The sequence below is a fragment of the Poeciliopsis prolifica genome, unplaced genomic scaffold, assembly GCF_027474105.1.
Source record: "Poeciliopsis prolifica strain line A6 unplaced genomic scaffold, Auburn_PproV2 SCAFFOLD004, whole genome shotgun sequence".
In the NCBI taxonomy this organism is placed as follows: Eukaryota; Metazoa; Chordata; class Actinopteri; order Cyprinodontiformes; family Poeciliidae; genus Poeciliopsis; species Poeciliopsis prolifica.
This window is the reverse complement of record NW_026562379.1, coordinates 18,084,134-18,097,826: the sequence shown is the minus strand read 5'-3', so window position 1 is coordinate 18,097,826 and position 13,693 is coordinate 18,084,134. Positions and strand designations below refer to the sequence as shown.

At 40.9% G+C, this 13,693-nt stretch overlaps 2 protein-coding genes across 3 annotated transcripts in view; one reads left to right on the top strand and one right to left on the bottom strand.

Annotated features, from left to right (window-relative positions):
* slc8a2b (solute carrier family 8 member 2b) overlaps positions 1–2,059 on the bottom strand; it is a 76,900-nt gene extending 74,841 nt beyond the window's left edge. The window contains exon 1 of the mRNA XM_055028316.1: positions 1,823–2,059. The gene's annotated coding sequence lies outside the window, so the exon portion shown is untranslated. The remainder of the gene's footprint in view (positions 1–1,822) is intronic.
* A 7,210-nt stretch (positions 2,060–9,269) lies between these two features.
* On the top strand, positions 9,270–13,517 carry eif3k (eukaryotic translation initiation factor 3, subunit K). 2 transcript variants are annotated; one of them, XM_055028521.1, is made up of 8 exons: positions 9,270–9,446; positions 9,957–10,055; positions 10,889–11,009; positions 11,690–11,764; positions 12,058–12,124; positions 12,231–12,308; positions 12,538–12,663; positions 13,419–13,517. In XM_055028521.1, exons 1-8 carry the CDS (start codon positions 9,385–9,387, stop codon positions 13,448–13,450), a joined length of 660 nt encoding a protein of 219 aa, XP_054884496.1. In that variant the 5' UTR covers positions 9,270–9,384; the 3' UTR covers positions 13,451–13,517. The 2 variants fall into 2 exon arrangements, with proteins under 2 accessions (XP_054884496.1, XP_054884495.1); XM_055028520.1 differs by having other exon boundaries at positions 11,687–11,764.
* Positions 13,518–13,693: the final 176 nt, after the last annotated feature.

Sequence of the window (13,693 nt, the reverse complement as noted above, 5' to 3'; positions counted from 1 at the left end):
CGGAGAAGCAAACGAAATTGCGGCCCCTTCAAAATAAAAACATGTTGAACTTGAACTTAATAGTAAAAATCCGAAAATGTCTAAACAAATGACGATAAAAAATTTACAAAACAGACAGTCAATTAGCGATTTGTGATTTATGTGAAAAACCTCGGGGGAAGCTAACGGCGCGAGACGTCTTTAAAGTTAGCTACATATGCTAGCAAAGAGGGAGATTAGCCGAGCTAGCGCAGAGGCTAAAGGAGGTTAATGGAGTTAAAGGGGGCTAAAAGGAGTCAAGCAGGAGATAAGATGTAAATTAGAGCTGATAAATGTTACATAACCGCTCTCTGCTCTGTCCTGCTACCAGGCAGGCGCTTTAAGGCGCTGTGGGTTTGTCTGGACTTTTCCCCTGAGACATGTTTAATTCTGGGAGCGTGAGGATGAAAACAATCCACTTTCACTCGCTGCTGTTCACTGCAGCTCAGGTCGCCCTTTAAAAGCGACGCATTTCGCTGAATCTGCAGCTCTCCGGTGTGTTTTGGTTCCTGGTGCCTGATGGTATCAACGCGGGTTAAAGGAAGCAGAAAACATGGAGACTTTCTCTTTTCCAGCAGAGGAGAGACAGAAGAGAAGGTGTAATGAATAATACAACAGGCGATATACAGTATAAAGTAGAGCAGCAATTGGATATGGCTCATAAAACAATAAATATGTTGAGGAGGCAAGCATCAGTCTGCAAGCAGTGAATCCAGAGCATCGTGTTGTTGAAGGACAAAGAAAAGGAAACATCAGTCATCCCAGCAGAGCAGAAAGAACCGAGCCCGAGCAGGACTTCAGCAGCAAAACACGCTGCATCTGCTGCTGGGGAAGCCCCCCAACAGCAGGAACAGCCCAGGGAAGCCCCGCTGCAGCTTCTGCGAACAGGAGGAGGATCCCCTCTAATGCATGCTGCTGCACCCACAGACTCCTCATTGAAACTACAGTCACACTTCATGCCTCTTGTTCCTCCCTGCAGCCCTGCACCACGGACCAAAACACACCTCAGAGCTGCAGATTCAGCGAAACGCGTCGCTTTTAAAGTGTGACATGAGATGCAGCGAGCAGCACTGAGTCAAAGTGGATTCTTTTGTGCAAAACCGGCTGAAAATATAAATAACATGGGAAAAAAGGCAGTTTTATGGAGCTGTTCGGATGGGAGGTCCGAACAGCTCCACACAAAGGAGGTTTCTGGTGCTAAAGATGCTAAATACATGAAAGCACAGGGAGGATTCATGATTCATCTTCATTATTCCTTCTTTTTTATGCCAGCCTCTCCTCCAAGAGGCGCATCAATACAATCTGAGGTTTACTCCAGTCAGAAAGCAGCTCCACCAAAACCGTGCGGGATGCTGCGTGTTTTCACCAAACTTACTGTGATTTTTGTTTTTATATCAGACTGGCTGAGTTTCTCTCCTTCCCGAGCAGAACCCAGAGTTTGGTTCCGATCCTCGGACACCGAGGATCGAGCCCCTCCGGGAGCAGAGCGCAAATTAAACCGGATATAAGCACCATAAAGCGAGCAAAACACACGCAAAAATCGCAACAGCGCCCTTAAAGGTTTCACTCCCGCTCCTTAAAGTTCGCAAACGGCGGGACGAGGTTGCGCTCGGAGCGCAAAACCCCCAACAAACAACCGCTGATGTTTCATTGTGATCCATCCCAGATCAACGCAGCAGCAGCAGCAGAGCTGCTCCACATGGCCCAGAATCAGCAGCCAGGGATGCCCGCATGGAGTGCGCACAACAGAAAGGCGCACCTGTACCGAACCCCGCAAAATGCGCAAAAAGGAGAAGCTTCTTACCGTGTGATCTAGAGCCAGTCCGCAGCCGAAGCAGTGAGCATGTTGGAGTGAAGAGGGGAAAGTGTCCTCCGCTGCTCGACTCGCTCCCAGCAGCAAACACACACACACACACACACACACACACACACACACACACACACACACACACACACACACACACACACACACACACACACACACACACACCGTCTGAGCGCGCAGGCGGGCGGGTGAGGAGGAGCGCGGAGGACCTCGGGGGCGCGGATGGATGAGGAGTCAGGAGAAGGGAGGATCAAGAGGAGAGGGAGGTCAGCTGCACAATCTGGGTATACATATCGCACAAGGGCGCCAGCGAGTGGGGGCGCCAAAAGAAAAATGCCAGAATATTTATAGTTGGCATTTTTTATTTTAACAGAAAATTAGAAAACATGTCAGAGTTCCAAAATAGGCTAAATGTTTAATTTCCAACTAGCTATATGTTTAAATATATACATGTCTAAATATGTAGCTGTTAGCTAAATATTTAGGTAGCACTCAAATATTTATGCTAAATGTTTAGCTTAAAATGAAGTCTATAGTTTAGATATTAAATGTTTTGTTTGGAAAATAAATATTTAATTTCAAACTTAATATCTAGATAGCCTTTGTCTGTTTCTACATATTTCGTAAGCAAGCTGAGTATGACATCATGTCTCTGTCTCTTTAAGAAGTTCCTGCTCTTTCCAACCCTCTCATTTCAGGAAGCGATCACATCAATGGTCCTCATTATGCCATTTGCTTACATTTGTTCTTAGGAGCTTTGAGCCTAAATATAGTTGTAGGATGAGCTAAGTTCCATCAGGTGTTTCCTAATTGCTGCTGGCTAGTCTGAAGGAGCCGAGTGGGGGAGGACTGCTGTGTGAGGAAACATTTCAGGTGTGTTTTTGATGCCCTCATCAAAACATTATGACATGATGTAAAATAGCAAAAAAGCTCCCTTTAATATCCAAAAATGGATTTCATCATGTTTGGCACCGATTCTGGTAACCCGATGACTGAATGCTGAGTGGAGAGCAGAGCAGAGGGTCCATCAGTCAGAGCTTCCAGCAGAACCAATTACTTAAGGCCTGCGCCACGTTTCAGTCTGCTGCTGACTGCGCAGCCTGCAAACAGTCGATCAGCAGCGCTAAATCCTCCAGAGCCCATCAGGGTTTACTCTCTCCACAAATCCACTCCTTCCTTTGCTTATTCCTGTGACGATGCTCCACCGGGAGGTTAGGATGACACGCCTCTACACTGGTGCACAGTTCCCTGGGTTTATTTCAAGCCTTTTTCATGAAACTGCTGACATTATGAATGATTCCACCTCAAAATGTTTTTTATTTTCACAAGGCTGTGACACAGAATGCATTTTAATTCTTCAGCTGCTTCTGTGTGTCTTGACAAAGGTTTCCTCTACAGGTTTGTTTTGGAATTTATGTTTAGTTTGACGTATTTTATGACATCCTCAGAAAAACAAAAAAAATAAAATAAAATGGAAATAAAACAAGACATAAAAATATAACATTGCAGAAAAGGATCAAGAAATGACGTAAATTGATATTTTCCAGCAGCGCATACATCGGTAAAACCAGCTGACCAAACATGTTGGAATTCACACCGGGTTGCTAGGTGATGGCCAGTGCTTGCTGACTTGTGACGCTACATTCTGGAAAATCCAGAACATTTCCAGACACCAGAAACATTAAAGCTGCAGTTTGTAACTTTTATAAAAAATATGTTTTTACATATTTGTTGAAACCGTCGCCATGTTGCAACAGTTTGTTGTTTCAGTCTGCTGAAAGATCGATCTGAACCACCTGGTCTTTGAGCTACTGTCTGATCAAAGCAACGTTCCCAATGAAAACCAGCCAATCAGAGCCAGGAGGCGGGTCTCAGTGCTGTCAATCAAGCTCACACACATGCTGCTAACTCTGCTGATGGTGGAGAAACAACTTACAGCTACAGAAAAAGCTAGCATGATCGCTAGTTAACATTTGCTAACTTTCACAGATTATCTATCTCATACCAAACTGTTGCTTAGCGACAGTTTTAACAAATTGTCATGTATGCAGTTATAAATGTTTTTTAATCTCCTCCATCAACATGATAGCATGAAAATGAGCTCAATCTGGAGCATTTACTTTGTGTTTTCATGTTGATTCATATACATCCGTTGCTTTACAGATAATGTTTTTCTCCAGTAACGTACACAAGAGACTTCTCACCAACAACATGTTTCTACATTTTGAATCATTTCTTCTTCTATGTATCTTTGTAACAGGAAAGCAAACATCCTCATCCTCTCAATCCACCACAAGCTCCACATGATGCATCACATCTAAATTAAATCAGACACAAGATGATTTCAGGCCACTTTCCCTTTTTCGTCCAAATGTGTGGCTCTTCTTTTTTTTTCTTTCTCTCTCTCTCTTTAACACACACACACACACACACACACACACACACACACACACACACACACACACACACACAGCCACCGCCATGCTGGGAAAGTAAATTAAATTGTGATAAGTGGCCTTGCCAGCTTGAATAAGCAGAGAGGAGGTGGAAGAGGGACAACTGGAGATCTGCCTTGAAAGCAGGAAGCTGTGAGTCTGGAGAGAAAAAGGTGAAAGGCAAGAAATAAAAGACAAAATTCAAAGGAATAAGCGATAAGACAAAGACGAGTTCAATGTAAAACAGTGAGAACACAAACAAAACAGAAGATAACAGACAATGCAAACGTTCATCTTTTGTCTAATGAAGTTTATTTTCCACAAAAATAAGCTTCAGAAATCAACACTTTCCAGGAGCTCAAACTGGAGATTTAGCTGTTATGTTAGCAATATAGCGCTAAATCTTAAATGAACGCCTGATAGACAAAAGAAAAAGGGACGCGGTGCTTTGCTACTGTCAACACTACAAATAGAAAATCTCTGAAATCAGCTGAAACCAAAAGAGGTTTTGAGTGTTTTTAATGGTTTTTCTGCGTGTTTTAAATGAATCATTCCTTCATCTCCAGGGTTCATCGTGTTTTTTCCCTGCAGCACAAAATTTCTGGATATAAACAATAACAGCGGAGGGTCGTTTACAGTCAGACTGATCATTTGGTGAAGGATCCACTGAAATACACGACTTCAACTGGACACGAACAAAGAGCCTGATAAAGTAGATTCAATAAATAATCCAGTGGATCCTCACAAGGTTGAACCGCTGCACACATCTGACGGTTTGCTAAAGATGAAGTCAAGATAAAGGTAACTGTAGTCTGATGTAAATAAAAGCCTTTTATTGTTGCTTCTGACCCCCAAACTCTCACATGATGTCACCAGTTTGCTGATATAAGTTGCATAAATTTCTTTTGAAGCCTGACAAAGGTTTCCTGAAACAGAAACGGCTCGAATTCATGCGTAGGGATTTTTTTAAACGCAGAGGGAAGCTTTCTCTTCAGACTGTTCCACTTCAGTTCACACGTAAAAAAATAAGGTGTGAAGATGTTGGCATTTCTAATTTACCGCAGGAAGATGGCTTATTGATTTCAGGGTGACTCAGATTTAACCCAGTTCAGGTAGAAAACAGAAATGATTCTGGTTCATTTGGAGATTTACAGCTGGAAACTGAAACAAGACGGTGATTAAATTGAAAGAGAAGACAGTTTGGAAAAGGAAACAAATGATCTGCAGAGTGTAAGTTGAAGATTGGAGGAATAAAAATATAAATAGAAATGTCAAGTAAATGCAAAGCTGTGGAGGAGGAAGTGATGCGGCTCTGGCAAGAACACAATGAGTGACAATGGGATCATCAATCAATGCTTGGCACCTCAGCATTAGAACGAAGAAACACGGAGAGCTGAGACAGAAACACGGCGAGAACAACAGACCACAGCAAGAGCAGGAAGCAGGAGGTGAATACGAACCGTCACTTCAGCTCCGAAAGCCTGACTGCTGCAGACAGCAGGATGAAAACGGAAAGCAGCGAGACAAAGACAGAAACAGAGCCGAGACAAAAACACATTCAGCAGAGGAAGAACACGCAGACTCACAGCTTCGCTTAAAACTTTGGGGATAAGGAGTGGGATGAATATTCATTTTCACAGTGAAGATGCAGTCATAAATATTTTATAAAAGTGATGATGAAGTTGTTGAGTAAAAAAAAGGTCAATAAAGAAGTTAACAAGAATCATGATGGTGGGAATAGAAGATGTGATTTAGCAGGAGGCTGAGAAGAAAACCAACAATGGACTAAAGAGAAGAAGAATCATGTGGGACATCAGGAGAGTAACAATCCGATCATCTGCTCCATCTCCAGCTGCTGTGGTTCTGAGTCAACCAGCCTGTTCCCCTCCTGGCCTGTGGGGGCGCTGCACCAAGAACCACTGCAGGAAACGACACTAAAACCTCTACAGATGCTGAGAGCAACTTCCTTCTTCACCAGATGGAAACAAGATGGAGGCATCAGAATTTAGTGTTGGAGGATTTCTCTTTAGTTATTGGCTGAAGACCAGAAGCCATTTCTGCTGCTAGCGCTAAGCTAACATGTCTGTTTTGGTGGTATTCACCCAGAATGCCCTGCATTGTAGTAACTTCCTGCTTTTGGAGTGGTGTCCGGTTCGCTTTCACATATACATTCAACCAAACCCAGACAGTTAGCTGGTTTCCGCTGAACACAGCTAACCAGACAGTTAGCTGTGATTTAGCAGCTAACCAGACAGTTAGCTGTGATTTAGCAGCTAACCAGACAGTTAGCTGTGATTTAGCAGCTAACCAGACAGTTAGCTGTGATTTAGCAGCTAACCAGACAGTTAGCTGTGATCAACCAGCTGGATCTATAAAGCAGCAGGTTTGTCGATGAACTAGAGTTAGCTTAGCATTCACACCTCGGCAACCGAACCGGACCTTCCAGAGAAACGGCCTGGAGTTGGATTAGAGCAGATTGAACAGAGCTGATCCAGAACCAGAGGCTCATCTGTTCAGAGCCCACAGCACCACACGTCTTCACCGACCTCTGCAGATCCTCAAGTCTTCGTCACAGAAACTTTGTAAACTCATAAAAGTTCATTCAAAAGCTCCATTGTCCTTGTTTTCTTACTCACCAATGTGAGATTCCTCTCCTCTTTGTGCTGATCTCAGCTCAGTCAGGTGTTTTTCATCATCTCTCTAACTTTATGCCAACATTAATTTCCAGAACCCTCGGTGTCGCTCTGGGCTCGTCTGAACCCGAACTGATGTTGACGGGTTTTCTGCTCATCAGTCTCCATCAACGCTCTGCAGTGATTGGTGGAAGGCTTCAGAAAACACATCAAGTCAATCAGCAGGAGACTCCAATCAATCTGGAAGCTGATGAGCTGATTCTCCTCTGGCAGTTGATGTTTTACACCTCAACAGGTTTCTTCCTCTTCTGACCTACTTTACAGTTTGTTCCCATCGCCAGATTAATTGACCAAGAGAAGAGAGAGCGACGACTGAACTGAGGATCTTCTGCAGGGAATGAAAACAGAGCTGAGAGAATCTCCATCAGTCCCGTCTGCAGCTTATAGAAACTCAAAGCAAATATTAGGGAACATCCCAACTTACTGATCTGAATCTATTTTCTGCTTATTTTCAGATCTGTTATTTATTTTCCATGCGCAAGTCGACATTTTAAAGTGCAATCGGGTAACAATGTTAAAGATGCTGACACCGTAGGTGTAGTCCCACCAATCAGAGACGAGCCTCTGATAAATACACATAACCAGCAGAACTAAAACACAGTTACAATATGAAGCATAACTTAAAAGAAATTAGACTTTGCAATTTGAGGCCTCTGTCTCTTTAAGAAGCTCCTGCATCACAACACAATGCTTCTCATTATACCGTTTGGAGAAGTGGTTGGTATTAAAAGCTCAGCAGGTGCAGTTCCACCAGGCGAATAGAAAAAGGTGGTAAATAGATTATTTTTACAGAATTTGAAGGTTTTGTGGGTCAAACATTTCTGCCAAGAAGGTTTTCATGATCACCTTAACAGATAAATGTTTAGATTATTGTCCTGTTTTTGTTTAATTGCTGCTCTGAGTGGGTTCTACTTTCAGAAAATTGCTTTTAGTTTCTCCCTCCAGTTAATCAATTATTTCGATCATTTCAATAATCTGTTAATCGCGATGCTCCTCCCGCATTTTAAACACACCGTGTGGAGCCCTGGCTGATGCCTGGGGCCCCGTGGGTTCACGGATCCCCGGACCTCGGCTTTACATCTCGGCAGCTCATCTTTAATTCATGTCAACACATCACGCCGCTGACCTCCCGGGCTCTAACTCTGTATGTTGTTCTATCAGAAAATCTATTCCTGTAATGCATCAGCGGCGCGTCCCGCTTCTGCGCTCCTGCAGGGCGTGTCGGCAGATCTCTGCAGGACTCTGCGCCTCCTTGGACTCACAGCGCCCCCTGCTGCTCAGATATGTGCACATAAACTTTTTGTTTATTTTCCTCGACAATAAACTTTTAGTTTATTCTCACAAATGTTCTAGATTCAATAAGTACATATTTTAACTGAAAATAAAACATTTTCTAGACTAAACTTATTTTCTGATTTCAGAAAGTTTCCAGAAAAACGAGGAAAATGTTGAGTTTGAAAAGTCAAATAATTTACTAAAGTATTTTTTTGCATTACATTCAGAAACGTTCTAGAAAACACGAAGAAATTTCTGAGTTTCAAAAGTTGAAAATTTTCTAGAAAATTTGCGTTTATAATTCAACAGTGAACAACAAAAATGTGAATAATGAGCTGATTTTGAGATATTTATGTGCTTCATGTCGTCAGGCAGCTACTACTTAAGGCTCTTATTTCCAAAAACCTTGGATTAATCACATTTAATTAATAATTTAACCAAAAAAACAGTTTTAACTCTGACCAGGTTTGTTTCTTGCTTTTCATTAGTAAACAAAATAATCTGAATCGTTTTTTTCTTCCAGATTTTTCGTAGATTTTTAACTAAGCAACACTGGATGACAGCAACACATCAATCTACATGTTAAAGAAACACTCGCAGTGAAAAGAGTTCATTAACATGACGGCCATTTTGAATCCGGACCTCTTACATGCCAAGCAGTATTCTTGACGATTTATCCATATTTTGAACTGAGACGTCAAAATTCCCCCAAAAAATAAAAATAAAAATAAATAAAGTAACTAGATTTTAAACTTGTTACGTGAACCAGTTTCATTTGTGGGACCGAACCTGCCACTATAAAGAAAACATAGTAAGGATTAAAATATTTCTATAATACGTTGTATATTTGTAACAGTTTAGTGATAAATAGTTGAAGCAATGTTTTCAATATTTTACTGAATATCTTTAGACTTTGTTGCTTAATTAATTTGGATTAAAAATATGATTTTGAAAGCTATGTGATGTTTTAAACAAGTTGGTCATCCGTTTCACTTACTTCCGGTCGGTGTCTTCCTGTCCCTTGTGTTTCCGGTCCGACCTTTTTCTCCCTCCGCCCTGGTGTCTTTTCTGCTTTCTGGCCCACGTGTGATATTAAGGTTAATTTAACGTGAAAACCATCAATAAAACTTCGGACCAAATGGCGTCAACCTTCGAGCAGATGAGGGCGAACGTGGGGAAACTCCTGCGAGGAATCGATAGGTACGAATGATCCGAGAACCGATGAACGACCCGGCGGAGCTAGCATTAGCATAGACTGTTTTTGATGCTATTCACTGCTTTCACTATTGTTGTTAAGTTAAACCTTCAGTCAGTTATCGTTGTTATGGTTTACATCTCATATTGACAGTAAACCTGTGATTACGGGATGCTAACGTGACACATTAGATGTTAGCAGAGCAGCTAACCGGAACGGATTGTGGTTTTATTTTGAAAGGGTAACATGGGTCTCAGATCATCAAGCTGCTGTTAATCTGAGGAAACCAGTGAACAAACAAAGTGCCCTTTTTAAATATTTATTCATTTTAGAGTTGAGTAAAAACAACATTTATGTTATGCATGAACATAATTGTAAATGCCACAAGATAAGAAACTTAACAAGCAATTTAAACCTGAAATTATGTTATGTTGGGGAAAAAAGTGAATAAAAGTTGAATATTCCTCTTCAGTCATCTGATAATGCAAAGGTACCTACTTCCTGTCTTCTCACAGGTACAACCCAGAGAACCTGACCACGCTGGAGCGCTACGTGGAGACGCAAGCTCGGGAAAACGCCTACGATCTGGAGGCAAACCTGGCTGTGCTGAAGCTGTAAGTGAAACCGAGGCTGTTTGGGCCTCAGACACCCGAAACGTTACCTGGCTGTTCAGAATCATCTGGAGAGCGAGGCGGTTCTGGAGCTGGAAACCCGTTCCAATCTACCTCGATCTACCACACTTTAAAAAGCAAACAGATTTACAAACACAGCAAAAAATGTCAAAGGCTTTAAATGGCAACTTTTTATTTTAAATCGGGGTAAAATTATTACCAACATAACCTTCTTATAATGGATAATGTCAAGTATAACACAAAATATTATCTCTAAGCTTTTATAATAAATAGAACCACATTTATCCAGATACTTTTACTGAAAAGGTGACTTTGCTGCATCCAAATCAACTTTATTTAATTTAGTAAACTTGGCTAAATATACCAGTTTTGTTGGTATATTTAGGAACGAAAATCAGTTTAGCTTTTCATCCGATTAATCGTGATTTATAGTTGGGAATTGGAGTATACAAACTCAGAAAAGACCATTTGATCAAAGAACAACACAGAATAGTAATCAAGCCAAAAAGGAGCAGAAAATATATACATTTTGCTTTTAAGGTAGTTCATGTAAAAGTTTGGACACCCCTGTTGTAGATTAGTCAGGAAGAAGTTTTGCTAGTTTATTGTTTCATGTGCTATTGTGTGAAAATTACTGAGGCAAATTGTGTCAGTAAATCTGCTCAAAAACGGACATAAAGTTAGTTTACAAATATGCATTTCAACTGTTACCTGCTTGTACAGGGAGACAGTTTTCACAGCTCAACCGTTGCTTTATGTTTCTGTAACTTTTTTTCAATCTGATGTATTCTGATTGTTAATTATTTCGCCCACAGATACCAGTTTAATCCAGCTTATTTCCAGACTACAGTGACCTCACAGATTCTGCTCAAGGCTCTGACCAACCTGCCGCACACCGACTTCACCCTCTGCAAGTGTATGATCGACCAAACACACGTATCCCTTTGGTGCATTTTCCCCTCTTCATGTTTTTATATATTTACTTTCATTGAAAGTTTGAGCAAAGTGAGACGTTTTGGTGTTGGCTATACAAATTAGGGCTGAAACGATTAATGAGATTAATCGTGATTAATCAATTGTTGAAATAATTGTCTAGTTTAATAATCAATTAGAAATTGCTAAAAGAACAACAAATTCGAAGGAGTCAGAAACCCAAAACAGTTTGATAAATAGACACATTTTGTATTTCAGATGAAGAAAAACCTCCTTCCTCTGTAAATATGTTCCAGTTTTAGCTTCACCTGGTTCAAATTCTGTTAAAAAAAGAAAAAAGTCACATGTTGATGTTAGCAGGGTTCACTAAAGAAACGCCGTTACTGAATTTTAGGCAACAAAATGTTTATTTTCTTTTTTTAAAAATAAAACGATTATTAGTAATTTGCATCTTTAACGTATTTCTAATATACAAAAAGTGAACATGATTAAATGAAACAAAGTGCCAATTTGGCTATCTGATTAATGGCCCGATCAATCGATTAATCGCCAGGATAATTGGTTAATTATCAGAATAATTGACGGCTAACAGAGCGGTTAGCTCTAGATGAATATGCTGTGCTAACGGCGGTGTGGCTCGGTGCTGGGGGTGAGAGGGCGTTTCCTTGACTACGGTGTCGCAGCAGGAGGAGCGGCCCATCAGGCAGATCCTCTACCTGGGGAACCTGCTGGAAACCTGCCACTTCCAGAGCTTCTGGGTACGGCTAACACACACAACGGGCTCCTCCCATCACCACCTTCTGTCATTTTTATGTGTGGGCTTTGACTAGACCATTTTGACAATATTTGGTTGATTTGTGGGATCATTGTATGGCACCACATTCCTGCCCAAAAAATCCAGATTTTTCCAAATCTCAAACATTGAAAACAGAAAGTTTTTATGAATCGATAAATCTGATCTCTTGCCTACTTTAATTAATATCTAAAAGTATATCAGAAGTAATGGTTCTCCTGACTCTGCTTGGTACTGAGCTGTTTTTGTCTGCGTCAGACGAGTCTGGAGGAGAACAGAGAGCTCATCGACGGCATCACCGGCTTCGAGGACTCGGTTCGGAAATGTGAGTTTCACTTTCTGACTGAACTATTTCTGATTTCTTTCTTCTAATTGAAGTTTCCTTTGGAAAATGAAAGCAGTCAGTCATAAATAATCATCCTGTTCCTCAGTCATCTGCCATGTTGTGGGAATCACCTACCAGACCATCGACCGGCAGCTGCTGGCTGAGATGCTGGGAGACCCGCTGGGTGAGAACAGACCGCTGCGTTTCACCGCTGTGGAAATGAGCCTTTTTTAGTCATGTTTAGTTTAGATAATAGTTTATTAACTATTTCAATAACTGCCAACTTATTTAGAAATTGATTCATAGTTGACTGGAGTATTTAGACTCAAAGAAGCTGCTGAACGAACAACAAGCAGAGCTGTAATTAAGTCAAAATTGTACAAAAATATAAACAAGTGTGTTCCTGTTTACAGACACGCAGCTGAAGGTGTGGATGAATAAAAACAGCTGGACGGAGAACGAGGACGGACAGATCTTCATCTACAACCAGGAGGAGAGCATCAAGCCCAAAAACATCGTGGAGAAGATCGACTTCGAGAGTGAGCGTCGCTGCGTCGGCGATTTCCGACCCGCCAGAGTCGCTTTCTCTGCTTTAAAGTCATCAAATGAGTCCAGTTGTAAATTTATGGCCACTCAGAATTTAAATCTGCAGTTTCATTTATTTTGATTGCTTCATTTCAACTCGCATAGAAAATAAGAATAGAATAAGAAGTTCACTGAGCTGCACAGATTCATAAACGACCTGAAGCTTCTGCATGCTGGCTTTTTTAAACGACACCATTATTTTGAACCGTCAGAGTTACTGAAGATGCTAACGGGCAGAAAAGATCTCCAGTAGCAGTCTGTGTTGCAGCAAATTAGAAGTGGTCTCTCACCAAAGACACTGCTTTCTGTTTTTAAGAGCAGTATAATGCAGGTCATCGTTTTAAACATCAAATAAATTAAATCTCTAAACAAAATTTCACTTTAAACCGAATTATTAATCAGCATCAGGCAGGAAAAACAAACTTTTGTAACCAAAAAAAGTGCAGATTATATTCAAATGTTTTTCAAAATGGCTTCTCTTTGAAGATTAAGCAAACAATCATGCAAATAGAAATTATTTAAATTAATCCTCTGATCAACTGACACATTTAAAGCTTATTGTGACAGAATAATAATGTTACTGCTGATGTCTTTCTGCCTCGGCAGCTGAACTGCTGAACCTCCTGATTTTAAAACATTATTTTAGGTTGATTGAATGAAAGTACCGCTGGGATTTATTGATTTATTGATTTGCTGTTTTTCTCCTCAGGTGTTTCCAGCATCATGGCGACGTCTCAGTGACGGAAGCAGAACCGACTTCTGCCTTCAGCCTCGCTAAAATATTACAATAAAGATCAAATACATCATGTTCCTGCCTGGTTTCAGTTTTTCATGTTTGCTTCTTTCAGTGGAAATGTTTTCATTTCACATAAAATCTCACCAAGTAGATTTAGTTTCTACTAAAATAGTGAATATTTCCTTCATGTTGATTAAAAAGTTCTGATTCCACTGACTGCTTTTTTCTGTTTTGGGTAAAATGTTATT